Raw genomic sequence first — 16913 nt, 5'->3', positions numbered from 1 at the left:
AGCTTTTAAAGGGCGAACTTCACATCTTGCCTCTACCTTTGGGAGCTTGATGAGTTAGTTACATGTACTAGGTTCTGCACTCTGATCACCAACTTTCTCTTTTGCTCTGCTCTGTCAGTCTGAATGGGTCTGAGAGTCTCTCTCTCTCTCTCTCTCTCTCGGGGATCTCCGTTCTCCTGAAGCCCCATGATGCAGCCGGTTAAAGTTTATTTATTAGTCACAAGTAAGGCTTACATTAACACTGCAATGAAGATACTATGAAATTCCCCTAATCGCCACAGTCCATTGCTTGTCCAGTTCATTGCATCTAACTAGCACATCTTTCAGAATGTGAAATTCCCCTAGTTCAATGTGCGCATCCAGCCCAGGAAAGCAAGAAGTGATTGGTTCAAGCTTGGACTTAGCTGAAGTCACCTTCTCCATTCCAAAGCCAGCCAAAGTGCATTTCATTCAGTTTTTGATTCTTTTAACTGGCGGTAGTTGTCCCAATTGCTAGCATGGTGACAGTGCCCATCCCGGGTTGTACTGGTCCAGGGATATTAGTTAATGCTGCCCAAGCACCTTGAGTCAGTGTGGCGGTGTTTGATGTGTGGTGCTGTGAGTTTGAGGGTGTGTTTGCCATGCAGAATGGGTGTATCTGTGAGCATGTTTGTGTGCGTGAGTGAGGATAAACAGCTGAAGCAGGGGGAGGAGAAGCTGGGTGGGTGGCAAAATGTACAGGGGTGGATGAGTGAAGGGGGGGATGTGTTTGAGTGTGAGAATCTCAATCCAGACTATCTCAGAATGAATTTACAAATTGAGTAGTATTTGAGCTAAATTTACAAAGCTGTTCTCCGAGCGAGGAGACATAGCACAGTTTGTGACACCCACTACCCCTTCCCCCAGCTGAGGAATGTATGGGGAGTCTCACCTGAACCGCCGGTTTGAGGCTATGCTCTGGGAGAAAGTTGCTAAGATGAGCCGTGTGAGTTTCTGGATTTGTAAGATGACTCCTCTCGTTCTTCTGCTCACAGCTGAGGCTCCCTAATTCTTGCTGGTGTTTGGGGCCAAACCCTGATGGGATAGTGACGCCCTGTCCTCTTGGATTACAGTAATACAAACTCCCCGGATCGAGTTGATTTGTCTGCACTCGAGGTTCACTGGAAATCAGAGGATGGCCACCTCAGCTATACGGAGGCAAATGAAGAACATTGTCCACAACTACTCTGACGCCGAGGTAAAGGTTCGAGAAGCCACATCCAACGACCCATGGGGCCCACCCAGCTCTCTCATGTCCAACATTGCTGACCTGACCTTTAACGTGGTGGCATTCTCCGAGATCATGGGTATGATTTGGAAGCGTCTGAACGACCATGGGAAGAATTGGAGACATGTTTATAAGGCATTGACCCTGCTGGATTATCTCATCAAAACTGGCTCAGAGAAAGTATCCCAACAATGCAAAGAGAATATCTACACTGTGCAGACTCTGAAGGATTTCCAGTACATCGACCGGGACGGCAAAGACCAAGGCATTAATGTGAGAGAAAGAGCCAAACAGCTGGTTGCTCTGCTGAAAGATGAAGAGCGTCTGCGCCAGGAACGAGCTCATGCCCTGAAAACGAAAGAGAGGATGTCGCAGGTGACAACAGGTTTGGGCAGTAACCAGCAACATACCTTTGGCCGGGGGTCTAGTCACCCCAATCTGTCTTTGTACAGTCAAGGAGAGGAGTTCAGAAGGTCACGAGCTGGATCTCCTGTGTCCCTCAATGAATGTGAGTACAGACATTAACCTCGCTGTTGTTTGAGAATCTGCAGTTGCTTCTATTTTCAGCTGAATCCTATTTTTCTTGCGTCTTGTCCTCTGTAGCTCGGAGGGTCAGAGTCGGAAGGTTGTGTGTTCAGACCCTGCTCCAGGCTGACTCTCTCAATGCATTACTACGAGGGTGCTGCATTGTCAGAGATGCTGTCTTTCAAATGAGACATTAAACCAAGGCCCCATTTGTCCTATCAAGTGGATGTTAAAGATCCCATGGCATGACAGGATTCGAATAAGTACAGGAGAGTTTTTCTTGGTGTCCTGGCCAATATTTATTCCTCCACAACATTATTGAACAAATTACCTGGTTGTTATCATCTTGCTGTTTGTGGAATCTTGCTGTGTGCACGTCGCCTGCTGCATTTTCGGTGCCAATACTTCAGCATTACTGATTTGGCTCTAAAGCACTTAAGATACCCTGAGGTTGTGAAATGTACAAACATGCACATGCCTTCATACCCACCCCCACGGATTTACAGACCCACACTGATATACTCCCCCAGAGATATCTGCACACACACACAAACCAATACGGGGCGGCAAGGTGGCACAGTGGTTAGGACTGCTGCTTCACAGTGCCAGGGACCCGGATTCAATTCCCGGCTTGGGTCACTGTCTGTGTGGAGTTTGTACGTTCTCCCTGTATCTGCATGGGTTTCCTCCGGGTGCTCTTGTTTCCTCCTGCATTCTGAAAGACATGTTAGATGCAGAGACCTGAACAGGTGCCGGATTGTGGAGACTAGGGGAATTTCACAGTAACTTCATTGCAGTTTTAAGGTAAGCCATACTTGTGACTAACAAATAAACTTTATTCACACTGATACAACCCTGCCCCACACATGCCTGCACACCCAGACCTTACGAATACACAGACACACGCCCATCCTGATACAAACGTGGACACATCCACATATACTCACTGACACAGAGATGCACACACACAATCACAGTCGCACATACATAAATAAACCAACGCATACAGACACAGGTGCATACACATACATACAAATCCACACTTATAGAAACACAGCACATCAACAGATATAATATATGCACACACACACACATAGGCAAACAGACAAAGACGTACAAGTGCTCAGAGACACAGCCCCACTCCCTCACGTCAGTTCATTCTGAGCTCTCTCACAGTTGGAATGACAGTGCCTCTGGACTGAAGAGGAAAAGTCCTATAGGGTTTTTCACCCTGACTCCATTCCCTGGCTCCTGCTGGAAGTGTGGGTGTCGGCTGAGAGTGTAGTCCGGTCTCCTACAATTGCCTGTGAACTCTCACTTTAAGCTCGGCAATGTCTTTCTGAGCTTCCCAAACCTTTTGTGTGACATGAATCAGTATCTTTGGGGCAGGGGTGTTAAAGGGAATCTTGCCTTGAGCAGAGTACAGGTAAACCCCTTCAGCCCCCTCACAGTCAGTCAGTGAGTGAAGTCAGTGTGTTAAATGCCAACAGCCGGTGAGTACACATGGTAACCTTCCAAATCCTGCAGTGTGCTGTGATGGCATTGAGCCTGGACAATGTGAAAGTTCCAGAAAGTTCACTGCATTGCAGATATTGAGTGGCTTAACCTCGAGTTGCTTTCTATTGTGAGCTAAATCAATGTCCAGAATCAACTCCTGAAGGTCCATACTCCTCGTCAACTTCCCTTCCAAATCCTGCAGTGCTGCATGTTAAAAACACTGAAACAAACATTCTGTTCATCCTGAGACTGGTCCTTCGAGACATTCTGAGCTGTTGAAATAACCTGCAGCTGACAATGCCCGTATAATCCTTCAGAGGCAGAGAGATGCCAAAGGCAATCCAATTGGCTATTTGGAACTTGGTTTTCCCTTTTCTGGTTGATGATGCCTCAATTTATCAGAAAATAAAAGTCATAATTTAGGGAGTAACACATTGGCATGGTTAGAAGATTGGCTAGTTAACAGGAAACAGAAAGTAGGAGTAAATGGGCCATTTTCTGGTTGGCAGGATGTGATAAGTGGTGTACCCACAGGGATCAGTGTTGGGGCCACAATTGTTTACAATTTATACTAATGATTTTGATGACAGGGCCAATGGTATGGTTGATATCTTTGTATCATCAGCAAATTTATGTAGCAAAGTAAGTTGTGAAAGAGGACATAAGGGACATAGATATATTAAGTAAATGGGCAAAAATCTGGAGTATAATCTGGGAAAATCTGAAATTATCCATTTTGGAAGAAAGAATAAAAAAGAAACATATCTAAATATTGAGAAACTGCAGAGTTGAGGGATCTGGATATCTTACTGCATGAATTGCAAAAGGTTAGTACGCAGGTATAGCAAGTAATTAGGAAAGCTAATAGAATGTTATCATCTATTGTGATGAGAATTTAATACAAAAGTAGGGAGGTTATGCTTCAGTTATACAGGTCATTTGAGAGACCACATCTGGAGTACTATTTGTCTCCTTATTTAAGGAAGGATGTAAGTGTGTTGGAAACAGTTCAGAAAAGGCTGACTGGACTAATACCAGAAATGGGCAGATTGTCTTATGAGGAAACATTGGACAGACTAAGCTTGTGTTCACTGGAGTTTAGAAGAGTAAGAGACATCGTGATTGGAACATGTAAGATTCTGAGGGGCCTTGACAGGGTGAATTTGGAGAGTATGTACCCTCTTGTGGTGTGAAAATCTAGGGGTCACTGTTTGAAAATAAGGGTTCACCCATTTATGAGAGAGGTGAAGGGATTTTCTTTCTCTGAGGGTTGTGAGTCATGGAACACTTTTCCTCAAAAGGTACTGGAAGCAGTCTTTGAATATTTTCAAGGAAGACGTAGACAGATTCTTGATAAGCAAGAAGACAGAAGATTATTGGGGCCAGACAGGAATGTGTGGTCAAGTTTACAATCAGATCGGCCATGATTTTATTGAATGATGGAGAAGACTAGGGGAGCCAAGTAGCCTAGTCCTACTCCTAATTTGTCTGTTTGTATTTTGACCCAGCAACAGTATGGGAATGGCGATATAGTTCCAAGTCAAGTCAGGATGGTGTGTGTCTTGAAGGGGAACTTACAGGTGATAGTGTTCCCATACATCTGCTTCCCTTGTTCTTCCAGGTGATAGAAATCGTGGGTTTGGATGGTGCTGTCGAAGGAGCCTTGACGAGTTGTTGCAGTGTGTTTTATAGCTGGTACTCACTGCTACCACTATGTGTCAGTGGTGGAGAGACTGAACTTTTAAGGTGGTGAATGGGGTGTCAGTCAAGTGGGCTACTTTGTCCTCGATGGTGTCGCGTTTCTTGAGCACTAGAACTGCACATATCCAGGCAAGTGGAAAGTATTCCATCACACTCCTAACTTGTACCTTGTAGATGGTGCACTGGCTTTGGGGGGGGGCGGGGTCAGGAAATGAGTTACTGTCTGCTCAATTCCCAGTCTCTGACCTATTCTGGTGACCACAGTATTTATATGGTTGATGTGCTCAGCTTTTGGTAAATGGTGAACTTTAGGATGTTGGTGTGAGAGACAGTGGTATAATGCCATTGAATGTCAAGTGGCGTTGGTTACATTTTTTCTTGTTGGAGATGGTGATTGCTTGGCACTTGTGCGGCACAAATGTTACTTGCCATTCAATGGCCCAGCCTGAAGGCTTTCCGGGTCTTGCTGCGGGAGAGCACCGACTGCTTCAGTGTCTGAGGAGATGCAATTAGAGGACACACACGGATGTCAAGGATGTCTGACACCAGCTTGATTCACTCTCCTAATTTTATAAACAGGTGATTAAAAGTGGGCGACTCAAACCCGAGTAATTCAGTGGTTAGCACTGGTGTCTCACAGTGCAGGGACCTGGATCCGATTCTAGCTTTGGGTGATTGTCTGTGTGGAGTTTGTATGTTTCCTCCGTGTCTGCATGAGTTTCCTCCAGGTACTCTGGCTTCCCTCCATGTTCCAAAGATTTACGGGTTAGGTGGATTGGTCATGTTAAATTGCCCCTCAGTGTCAGGGGGATTAGCAGGATAACTACGTGGAGTTATGGATTAGGCCTGGATGGAATTGTTGTCAGTGCAGGCTTGATGAGCCAAATGGCCTCCATATGCACTGTAAAAATTCTATGATCTATGATAAAAAAAATTTTAAAAATCCAATTGCTGACTAATCCTAAATAAATGGTGCCTTTCAAGTCTTGTAAGATTGTAGTTTTTGGTTGGATCCATCAGTGAGTACTTTGATCTTCTGTTTGGATTTTCTGGGGGGCTGGAGGAGATTGGATGTCTTCATGAATGACAACATTCCCTTTATCCGGGACCAGTTTATCTATGGAGGAAGTAGATTGAAACCAACTGTTGCCCTGGGTTAAAATTCTCTTGGGTGAAAGAAGGTCGGCACCCTTAAGCACAACTCAGGTTATAATGTTACGCCGTTGTTTAAGAAGGATGGCAGGCAAAAGGCAGGGAATTATAGGTCGGTTAGTTTAACGTCTGTTGTAGGTAAAATGTTAGAATCCATCATCAAGGAGGAAATAGCGAGGCATCTTGAGGGGAATTGCTTGATAGAGCAGATGCAGCACGGTTTCGTTAAGGGGAAGTCGTGTCTGACAAATTTATTGGAGTTCTATGAGGATGTGTCTAGGGCGGTGGATAGAGGAGAGCCGGTGGATGTGGTCTTTCTTGATTCTCAGAAGGCGTTTGACAAGGTACCTCACAAGAGGTTATTGCAGAAGGTAAGGGGGCATGGAGTTGGGGGTAGGGTGTTAGCATGGATAGAGGATTGGCTGTCAAATAGGAGGCAGAGAGTGGGGGTCAATGGGTGCTATTCGGATTGGCGGTTGGTGACTAGTGGAGTGCCCCAGGGGTCGGTGCTGGGGCCTCAGCTATTTACCATTTATATAGATGATCTGGAGGAGGGAACCGAGTGTATGGTGTCGAAATTTGCTGATGACACCAAGATTGGTAGAACGGCAAATTGCGCGGAGGGTGTGGAGAGTCTGCAGAAGGATCTAGATAGGCTGGGCGAATGGGCCAGGAACTGGCAAATGGAATTTAATGTTGGCAAGTGCGAGGTGGTCCACTTTGGTAGGAATAATGGTAGGAAGGACTATTACTTACGTGGCGAAAAACTGCAGCAGGCAACGGTGCAGAGGGACCTCGGGGTCCTTGTGCATGAGTCGCAAAAACCCAGCCTACTGGTGCAGCAGGTGGTCAGGAAGGCTAATGGGATGCTGGCCTTCATAGCGAGGGGGATTGAATATAAAAGTAGGGAGGTCTTGCTGCAGCTGTATAGGGCACTGGTGAGGCCGCAGCTGGAGTACTGTGTGCAGTTTTGGTCGTTGCACTTACGCAAGGATATTTTGGCCTTGGAGGGAGTGCAGAGGAGGTTTACTAGGCTGATGCCGGAGTTGAGGGGGTTGAGCTATGAGGAGAGGCTGAATAAACTAGGTTTGTACTCATTAGAGTTTAGAAGAATGAGGGGAGATCTCACTGAGACATATAAGATGATGAATGGGATGGATAGGATAGAGGTGGAGAGACTCTTCCTGCTCAGAAAGGACAGTAGGACTAGGGGGCACAGCCTCAAGATAAAGGGGGGTGCGGTTTAGAACGGAGTTGAGGAGGATCTTCTTCACTCAAAGGGTGGTGAATCTCTGGAATTCTCTGCCCGTTGAAGTGGTGGAGGCTACCTTGCTAAATATTTTTAAGACGTGGGGATTAAGGGTTATGGGGAGAGGGCGGGAAAGTGGAACTGAGCCACGACAGATCAGCCATGATCTTATTGAATGGCGGGGCAGATGGCTTACTCCTGCTCCTATTTCTTATGTTCTTATGTTCTATCTGTGCTGTCCACCTCTGTTTCCCTGAGTTGCTGCCTGGGTCTTAATATAGAGGGAACTTTCAGCTCATTAACATGGAAAATGTCAATGCTCAGGAGTTCATTACTTTGTCAGTTTGGCACAGGGGCTGGGGCCAGTTAAACAAACAACATTAAGGCATCCAGTATCAGACAGGAAGCCGAACTGCTGAAAATCAGCCTATCCCGTTTAAAACTGGACAATTTGTCACCCTAGTTGCATGTGTTACTGAATACTATGCAATTTGTTACTGGACTAGTAACCCAGGCAATGTGAGCTCAAATTCAACCTCAGTAGTTTGAAAATTTGAATACAATTTTTTTAAAAAGCTGGAACTATAAAGTCAGGAACGATAAATGTGACCATGAAACTTCTGAATTGCCATAAAAACCAATGTGTCCAACAATGTCCTACCTCTGCTCATATTTCATACATTCACATGTATGTAAGACAAAGCGTGTTTTTGGAACCCTCGTTCACTATTGAGGCTATGTTTGCCAACTCTAAGGTGCATGGTAACAGCAGCTGTCCTTGCATTTGTCTCTCTGCTGACCTCTGTTTCCTCATGATGGTTATGTGTCCTGGAGATAGTAGAAATGGTTGGTGGTATCTTGGCAGATGCAGGCTTTTCAGTAATGCTGGTCCTTAATAATCCTGCCTCATGTTCTGTCCTAGAGCTTGACAAAATGGGATTTAAGTGTCCAACTTTACAGATAGACAGAGATAGAGATGTCTTAGTGACACTGCAGCTTCAGTGAAGGAAGACCCCCTGGGCTCTGACCAACATCCCTCAACCAACTTATAATCAAAACAGATGCTGAGGAATTGAGTCAGTAACAAAGATGATACATCCTGAGAGATTGCACTGAAAGCATTGAACAGGATGAGCCTGAGAGGTGACTTATGGTGATCTTTAAGATTATGAAGGTGTATGATAGGAAATTTATTTCCATTTGTGTGGAACTAGGAACCATAAATATAAATATGATATTATTAATAACAATTAATAGTAATTCATCTCTTGCGCTAAGAAAGCAACAAAAGAGCAGCAAACATTGGTGGGAGTTGTTTATAGGCCATTAGACTGTAGTGGTAATGTTGGGCATAGTGTAAAGCAAGAAATTAGGGATGCATGTAATGTGGGGATATTAATAATAACAGCTGACTTCAATTTACACACAGAATGGGTTAAGTAAATCAGTATCAATTTGTGGAATATGTACATGATGGGTTTCTGGAGAAGTACGTTGGAGCCAACTAGGGATTGGGCGTATTATGGACTTAACATTGTGTATTGTGAAAGGGCAAATTAGTAACCTTGCTGTAAAGATGCCTTTGGGAAATAGTGACCGTAAAATGATAATATTTCACATTAAGTTTGAATGTGATTTGGTTCATTCTGAAATTAGATTCTTAAATCTGAAGAAAGGAAATCATGAAGGTCTGAGAAACAAATTGGCTATGATGAATTGGAAAAATACACTAAAAGATACAGTAGACAAGAAATGGAATATAAAATGAATACATGTGAGGTTATTTACTTTGTTAGAAATAACAAGGCAGAATATATTTTAAATGGGGAGAGGTTGGGAATTTTGGTGTCCAAAGGAACCTGAGTGTCTTTGTTCACGAGTTGCTAAAAGTTGGCGTGCAAATGCAGTAGGCAATTAGGAAGACAAATGTTATGTTGGCACTCATCATGATGGATCTGAGTACAGAAATAAGGATGTTATGTAGAGCCTTGGTCACCTAGAGTATTGTGGACGGTTTTAGTCCCTTTATTTAAGGAAGGGTAGATTTATTATAGAAGGAGTATATCACGGGGGCGGGGGTTCTTTCGGGTAGGAGTATCACTGGGTCACCAGAATAATCTCTGGGATGGCAAGATTGTCTTTTGAGGAGAGACTGAGGAGATTGGGTCTGTATTCCTAAGAGTTTCAAAGAATGAAGCATAATCTAATTGAAAGAGACGGGTGAGATCCTAAATGAATATTTCTCATCAGTATTCATGGTTGAGAACAGCATGGATGTGAGGGAACTTGGGGAAATAAATAGTGATATCTTGAGGAGAGTACATATAACAGAGAAGGAGGTGCCGGAAGTCTTAAAGCGCATCAAGCTAGATAAATCCCCGGGACCTGATGAAGTGTATCCCAGGACGTTTTGGAAGGCTAGGGAGGAAATTGTGGGTCCAGAAGCAGAAATATTTGAATCATTGATAATCACAGGTGAGTTGCCTGAAGATTGGAGAGTGGCAGATGTTGTGCCTTTATTTAAGAAAGGCTGCAGGGAAAAGCCTGGGAACTATAGGCCGGTGAACCTCACATTTATAGTGGGTAAGTTGTTGGAAGGTATTTTGAGAGACAGGACCTACAGTCATTTAGAGACACAAAGACTGATTTGGGACAGTCAGCATGGCTTTGTGAGTGGAAAATCATGTCTCACAAATTTGATTGAGTTTTTTAAAAGAGTAACCAAGAAGGTAGATGAGGGCAGTGCAGTTGATGTTGTCTACATGGACTTTAGCAAGGCCTTTGACAAGGTACCACATGGCAGGTTGTTGCATGAGATTAAATCTCATGGGATCCAGGGTGAGGTCACCAAGTGAATACAAAATTGGCTTGATGACAGAATGTGGGTATGCCGGCGTTGGACTGGCGTAAACACAGTAAAAAGTCTGACAACACCAGGTTTTAGTCCAACCTATTTATTTGATAATATACTCGCAAGCTTTCGAGGGGTTACCCTCTTCGTCAGGTGAATGGAGAGTTCTGGCCTCAGACAGAGCATATAAAGCACAGACAGTTTAGAGATTACTGATTAAAATGCGAATCCTTACACCTAACCTGCTGTTCAAGACCTGAAGTGGCTGATAATGTGAGTGGTAGGAGCACTGATCACAGTTTAAAGAGATGTGTATTGTCTCCAGACAGTACAGTAAGTGAGGTTTTGCAAACCCAGGCAAGTCACGGGGGTTACAGATAGTGCGACATGAACCCAAGATCCCTGTTGAGACCGTCCTCATGTGTGCGGAACTTGGCTATCAGTCTCTGCTCAGCGACTCTGCGCTGTCGTGTGTTGTGAAGGCCGCCTTGGAGAATGCTTACCCGAAGGTCAGAGGCTGAATGCCCGTGACCACTGAAGTGTTCGCCAACAGGAAGGGAACAGTCTTGCCTGGTGACTGTCGAGCGATGTTCATTCATCCGTTGTCGTAGCGTCTGCGTGGTCTCCCCAATGTACCATGCTTCGGGACATCCTTTCTTGCAACGTATCAGGTAGACAATGTTGGCCGAGTTGCAAGAGTATTTACCATGTACCTGGTGGATGGTATTCTCACGTGTGATGATGGTATCCATGTCGATGATCCGGCATGTCTTGCAGAGGTTGCTGTGACAGGGTTGTGTGGTATTGTGGTCACTGTTCTCCTGAAGGCTGGGTAGTTTGCTGCGAACAATGGTCTGTTTGAGGTTGTGTGGTTGTCTGAAAGCAAGAAGTGGGGGTGTGGGGATGGCCCTGGCAAGATGTTCGTCTTCATCAATGATATGTTGAAGACTCCGGAGAAGATGTCGTAGCTTCTCCGCTCCGGGGAAGTACTGGACGACGAAGGGAACTCTGTCCACTGTGTCCCGTGTTTGTCTTCTGAGGAGATCGGTGCGGTTTTTCGCTGTGGCGCATCGAAACTGCCGATCTATGAGTCGAGCACCATATCCTGTTCTTACGAGGGCATCTTTCAGGGTCTGGAGGTGTCTGTCACGATCCTCCTCATCTGAGCAAATCCTGTGTATACGGAGGGCTTGTCCATAGGGAATGGCTTCTTTAACATGTTTCGGGTGGAAACTGGAGAAGTGGAGCATTGTGAGATTGTCTGTGGGCTTGCGGTACAGTGAGGTGCTGAGGTGACCGTCCTTAATGGAGATGCGTGTGTCCAAGAATGCAACTGATTCTGGGGAATAGTCCATGGTGAGTCTGATGGTGGGGTGGAATTTGTTGATATCATCATATAGTTGTTTCAGTGATTGTTCACCACAACCACACAACCTCAAACAGACCATTGTTCGCAGCAAACTACCCAGCCTTCAGGAGAACAGTGACCACAATACCACACAACCCTGTCACAGCAACCTCTGCAAGACATGCCGGATCATCGACATGGATACCATCATCACACGTGAGAATACCATCCACCAGGTACATGGTAAATACTCTTGCAACTCGGCCAACATTGTCTACCTGATACGTTGCAAGAAAGGATGTCCCGAAGCATGGTACATTGGGGAGACCATGCAGACGCTACGACAACGGATGAATGAACATCGCTCGACAGTCACCAGGCAAGACTGTTCCCTTCCTGTTGGCGAACACTTCAGTGGTCACGGGCATTCAGCCTCTGACCTTCGGGTAAGCATTCTCCAAGGCGGCCTTCACAACACACGACAGCGCAGAGTCGCTGAGCAGAGACTGATAGCCAAGTTCCGCACACATGAGGACGGTCTCAACAGGGATCTTGGGTTCATGTCGCACTATCTGTAACCCCCGTGACTTGCCTGGGTTTGCAAAACCTCACTTACTGTACTGTCTGGAGACAATACACATCTCTTTAAACTGTGATCAGTGCTCCTACCACTCACATTATCAGCCACTTCAGGTCTTGAACAGCAGGTTAGGTGTAAGGATTCGCATTTTAATCAGTAATCTCTAAACTGTCTGTGCTTTATATGCTCTGTCTGAGGCCAGAACTCTCCATTCACCTGACGAAGAGGGTAACCCCTCGAAAGCTTGCGAGTATATTATCAAATAAATAGGTTGGACTAAAACCTGGTGTTGTCAGACTTTTTACTGTGTTGATGACAGAAGCCAGTGGGTTGTTTTTCAAACTGGAGACTTGTGACCAGCAGTGTACCTCAGGGATCGGTGCTGGGTCCACTGTTATTTGTAATTTATATTAATGATTTGGATTTGTAGACATTGTTAGTAAGTTTGCAGATGACGCCAAGATTGGTGGCATAGTGGATGGTAAAGAAGGTTACCTAGGATTGCAATGGGATCTTGATCAGCTGGGCCAGTGGGCTAACGAATGGCTGATGGAGTTCAATTTAGATAAATGTGAGGTGATGCATTTTGTCAGATCAAACCAGGGCAGGACTTACTGAGTTGATGGTAGGGCATTGGAGAGAGTTGTAGAGCAAAGAGATCTAGGGATACAGGTTCATAGCTCCTTGAAAGTGGAGTCACAGGTGGACAGAATGGTGAAGAAGACATTTGGCATGCTTAATTTCATTGGTCAGAACATTGAATACAGGGGTTGGGACGTCTTATTGAAGTTGTACAAGACATTGATAAGGCCTCACTTGGAATACTGTGTACAGTTTTCCATTATATTGAAGAGACATTAAACTTGAAAGATTGCAGAAAAGATTTAGTAGGATGCTTGATGGCTTGAGTTATGAGAAGAGGCTGGATATACTGAGATGTTTTTCTCTGGCGCGTAGGAGGCTTAGGGGTGATCTTATAGAGGTCTATAAAATAATGAGAGACATAGATCAGCTAGATAGTCAATATCTTTTCCCAAAGGTAGGAGAGCCTAAAACTCGAGGGCATAGGTTTAAGGTGAGAGGGGAGAGATACAAAAGGGTCCAGAGGGGCAATTTTTTCACAGAGGGTGGTGAGTGTCTGGAATGAGCTGCCAGAGATAATAGTAGAGGTGGGTACAATTTTGACTTTTAAAAAACATTTAGACAGTCACATGGCTAAGATGGGTATAGAGGATATGGGCCAAATGCGGACAATTGGGACTAACCTAGGAGTTAAAAAAGGAGCGGCAAGGACAAGTTGTGCCGAAGGGCCTGTTTCCATGCTGTAAACCTCTGTGACTGTATGAAATTTACAAAATTCTTACAGGGCACATCAAGGTGAAAATAGATGAGTCAGGAGAGATCCTAATCTCAAGATAAGGGATCGGCCATTAAAGACTAAGAGGAAGAGGAATTTTGTCAGTCAGAGTGTGGTGGACATTTGGAATCCTCTACCTCCAGAGGGCTGTGGAAGCTCAATCATTGAGCATGTTCAAGACTGAAATCGGTAGGTTCCTGGAGGTTGTCACTCTTCTCTGGGATAGTAAATGCTAACCTAGCCAGGGATACTCATGCTTATATGTCTATAAATGAATAAAAAATAAACGCAGTAGGAAATTCTGGAGAAATTTCTTCAGCCGGAGATGGTTCGTATGTGAAATTTGTTGCCGCAGGGAACAACTGAAATGAAGATTGCTGATGTATTTAATAAGCGATTCGATAATCACGAGAGGAAAAAGAATAGAAATCATGCTGACTGAGTTTGATGAGATGTGCTAGAAGGAAGCACCTATTTAGCATAAACACCCAAATAGTCCAGTTAGTCCCTGTAGCTTGTTTCTAAGTATTCAATGTTGTTCCGTCTAATTCTATGTAACATCACAAAAATCAGATGATAAGGTAAGATACTGCATGGGCTGGCACACTACAAGTTACACAAGGAATAATTCTTCCTCTATACTACCCCTATCAAACACTCTCAGAGCAGGTGCAGCACAGGGTTAGATACAGAGTAAAGCTCCCTCTGCACTGTCCCATCAAACACTCCCAGAGCAGCTATAGGAAAGGGTTAGATACAGAGTAAAGCTCTCTCTGCACTGTCCCACCAAACACTCCGAGGACAGATACAGCACAGGGTTAGATACAGAATAAAACACCCTCTACACTGTCACCATTAAACGCTCCTGGATAGGTACAGGACAGGGTTGGGTACAAAGTACAGCTCCTTCTCCACTGTCCCATCAAACACTCCCCAGGCAGGTACAGCATGGATGAGTGAATGTGAACAAAGGGACATAAAATTTAGATCTAAGCTGTTCAGGAGTGAAATTTCTGACGGTATACTTTTTTTTACAAAGACTCGTGGAAACCTGAAACTCTCTTCCAAAAGATTGTGGATGTTTTGGAATAATTGGATCTTTCAAGACAGATATTTTGGAATTGGGAATTAAAGTACACATCAGCCTGTTCCGATTGAATAATGGAAAAAGCTGTAGGGGCTGAATGGCCTCCTCCTGTTCCTGTGCACTCATATTGCTTTCTCACTGGCTGATCCCTCACTCTCTGGGTGGTGTCTTGAGCCCGCATTCAGTGTCTGCGAGGTTGCCGGCGAGGACTCAAGATCCAGAGGTTGCAGTGCTAGCCAGCGAAAATCTGACTTTGGATCTTCCCTGCCCCTCGCTGGCAACATCATCAGGTTCACTCCCATAACTGGCATGAACCTGCTTTTTGTATGTATTTCAATATAATTAACCCCCCCCCCCCCACTTTGCTGCATCTGGGCCCCTTGCCATATCTTCAAACCTGTCATAGGCATTTAACCCAAGTGCACGTAGGTAAGTATAGCTCCTGGGGGATGAGCAACATGACTAGGCAGCGCCCTGGCACTGATTAGCACTGCTAGGTTGGCACCAGCAGTGGGGGGGCAGGAAGGGCCCGATGATCATGGGAAAGGGTGAAGTAAAGGAGGTGTAACTGCGGTGGAGGGAGGGAGCAGTGGGGGGTGGGGGGGAGGAGGTGAGAAAGGGCCGATGATTGCAGGAGGTGGTCCAGGTGAATGCTAACTCTGAACAGGAGTGGGGAGGGGAACCCCTGATGCCCCATGGTAGGGTGGGGGGTAGGTTTATTGCCGTTCTGATTGGGATACCCTTTAAAGATGACGCCCTGATCTCTGAGCAGCTGGGTTTTGCCAGTGTGTTTAGGTCCTGCCCCCTGTATAACGACATGAATCACGCCCCTTTGATTTTTCTTTTGGCAAAATTTGGTAGAATCTGGAGGGGAAGCCGACCGATTTCATTGGAGAGAAATGTCAGTTTTCTTGCTAGAAACAACAATGTGCCATATCTTGATAAGATTTGACCTTCTGGTTTGTGTTGTCCTTTACTCTGTCATTGGAAGCAGCCACATCCACTCCCCCATTGTTTCGTCTGTTAATAAGGCTCCCATTGCCCACCCCAATTTGACAGGCAGCCCCAACCCAGGCCTAACTCATTGCTGTCTAATACCCCGTAGCCCCTTCCCATATTGAGCTATCAAAGAGAATGAAACTGAGATTACCTCGTGTTTATTGTTCCATGTCTGCATGCTCAGCTTGTTTCATCAATATACACAGGGATGGAGCAACTTACTCAAGCTTAGAGACAACGAGGAGATTTCACAATCCACACTGACAAAGGTCACTGACCGAGATTGAAATGAACTTCAATTCTGTGTTCAGTGCGTGGGTTCTTTGGCTTTTGCCAGTGTTTGTTCCTTTTCTACAATTCCAACTGTTTTTCTGGGAACAAAACAGCGAGGTCCACCCAATGACCAACCTAGTGCTCTCACGGTATAAGCTGACAAAGCAAGACCGAGGTGCATTTCTGTAGTGCCAGTCACTACTTCAGGACATCCCAAAGTGCTTTACAGCCAATGGTTACTTCTTGAAGCAGAGTCACTGTTGTAATGTAGGAAACATGACTGTCAATTTTTTACACATCAAGATCCCACAAACAGCAACCACGTAATTTTTTCTGGTGATATTGGTTGAGGGATAAATATTGGTCGGGCCACCAGGGAGAACTCCCGTAAGATAATCCGAATAGCACCCTCAGACCCCACTGAGAAGGCTGACGAAAGCCTGTGACAGTGCAGCGCTCCCTCAGTCTTGCATTGCAGTGCCTGCCAGATTACAGACTCCAGTCTGTGTGAACCTTTAGATAAAGTCAGGTTGGGGTTATTTTAACTCCACTCAATCTTCACTGAAAATTGACTCTAAATTTCCCAGCGATGTGGTAGTTGCTAAGTTCTATGTTCAAAGGGCACCAGTACAAAGATCAAGAAACAGGCTCACAGTCACTCTGCACATTTCACTTCAGTTTTTTTTCCCTCCCTTCTGCAGAGGAGGAGCATTTGGGAAATTGTGCAAAGGTTTTTGGTGTTGTGTAGCATCATTATTTTCAGTGAAATCCTTGAGATTTTGAGGCAAGCAGAGTGTTAGTCATTGGGACTTACGCTGCAGAATCTGTTCATCCACTTTCTCTGGCAGCAGCTGGGTGGCATTTTGCCAATCTTGTCACAACCACGTCAGGCAGCATCTCTCCTTCATTTTTCTGTGGAATTTATTTCTCTCTTCCTCCCTTCAGCCTTGATCAAACTGTCAACATCCTGGAATGAACCCAGCATCTTGACTTGGAACTTTGTCCCGTTCCTTCAGTCACTGGATCAAACTCCCACCCTAATAGTACT

General features: G+C 45.0%; 1 protein-coding gene across 10 annotated transcripts in view; it reads left to right on the top strand.

The window, feature by feature from the left end:
• The window catches only part of LOC145356347 (epsin-3-like), a 74745-nt gene that overhangs the window by 26743 nt on the left and 31089 nt on the right, over positions 1 to 16913 (top strand). For 5 of the 10 annotated variants that reach the window (XM_080208986.1, XM_080208985.1, XM_080208984.1 and 2 more), the window contains one exon: positions 1092 to 1754. In XM_080208986.1, coding sequence (XP_080065112.1) covers positions 1092 to 1754 — 663 coding nt within the window. Of the gene's footprint in view, positions 1 to 129; positions 224 to 1013; positions 1755 to 16913 lie in introns of those variants that run through there. The other 5 variants (XM_080208990.1, XM_080208987.1, XM_080208988.1 and 2 more) reach the window with 2 other exon arrangements.

Source organism: Carcharhinus amblyrhynchos, chromosome 21 (assembly GCF_965287045.1).
Source record: "Carcharhinus amblyrhynchos chromosome 21, sCarAmb.v2.hapA, whole genome shotgun sequence".
Classification (NCBI taxonomy): domain Eukaryota; kingdom Metazoa; phylum Chordata; class Chondrichthyes; order Carcharhiniformes; family Carcharhinidae; genus Carcharhinus; species Carcharhinus amblyrhynchos.
The sequence above is the reverse complement of the archived record's forward strand: the minus strand, read 5'-3'. Positions and strand labels throughout refer to the sequence as shown.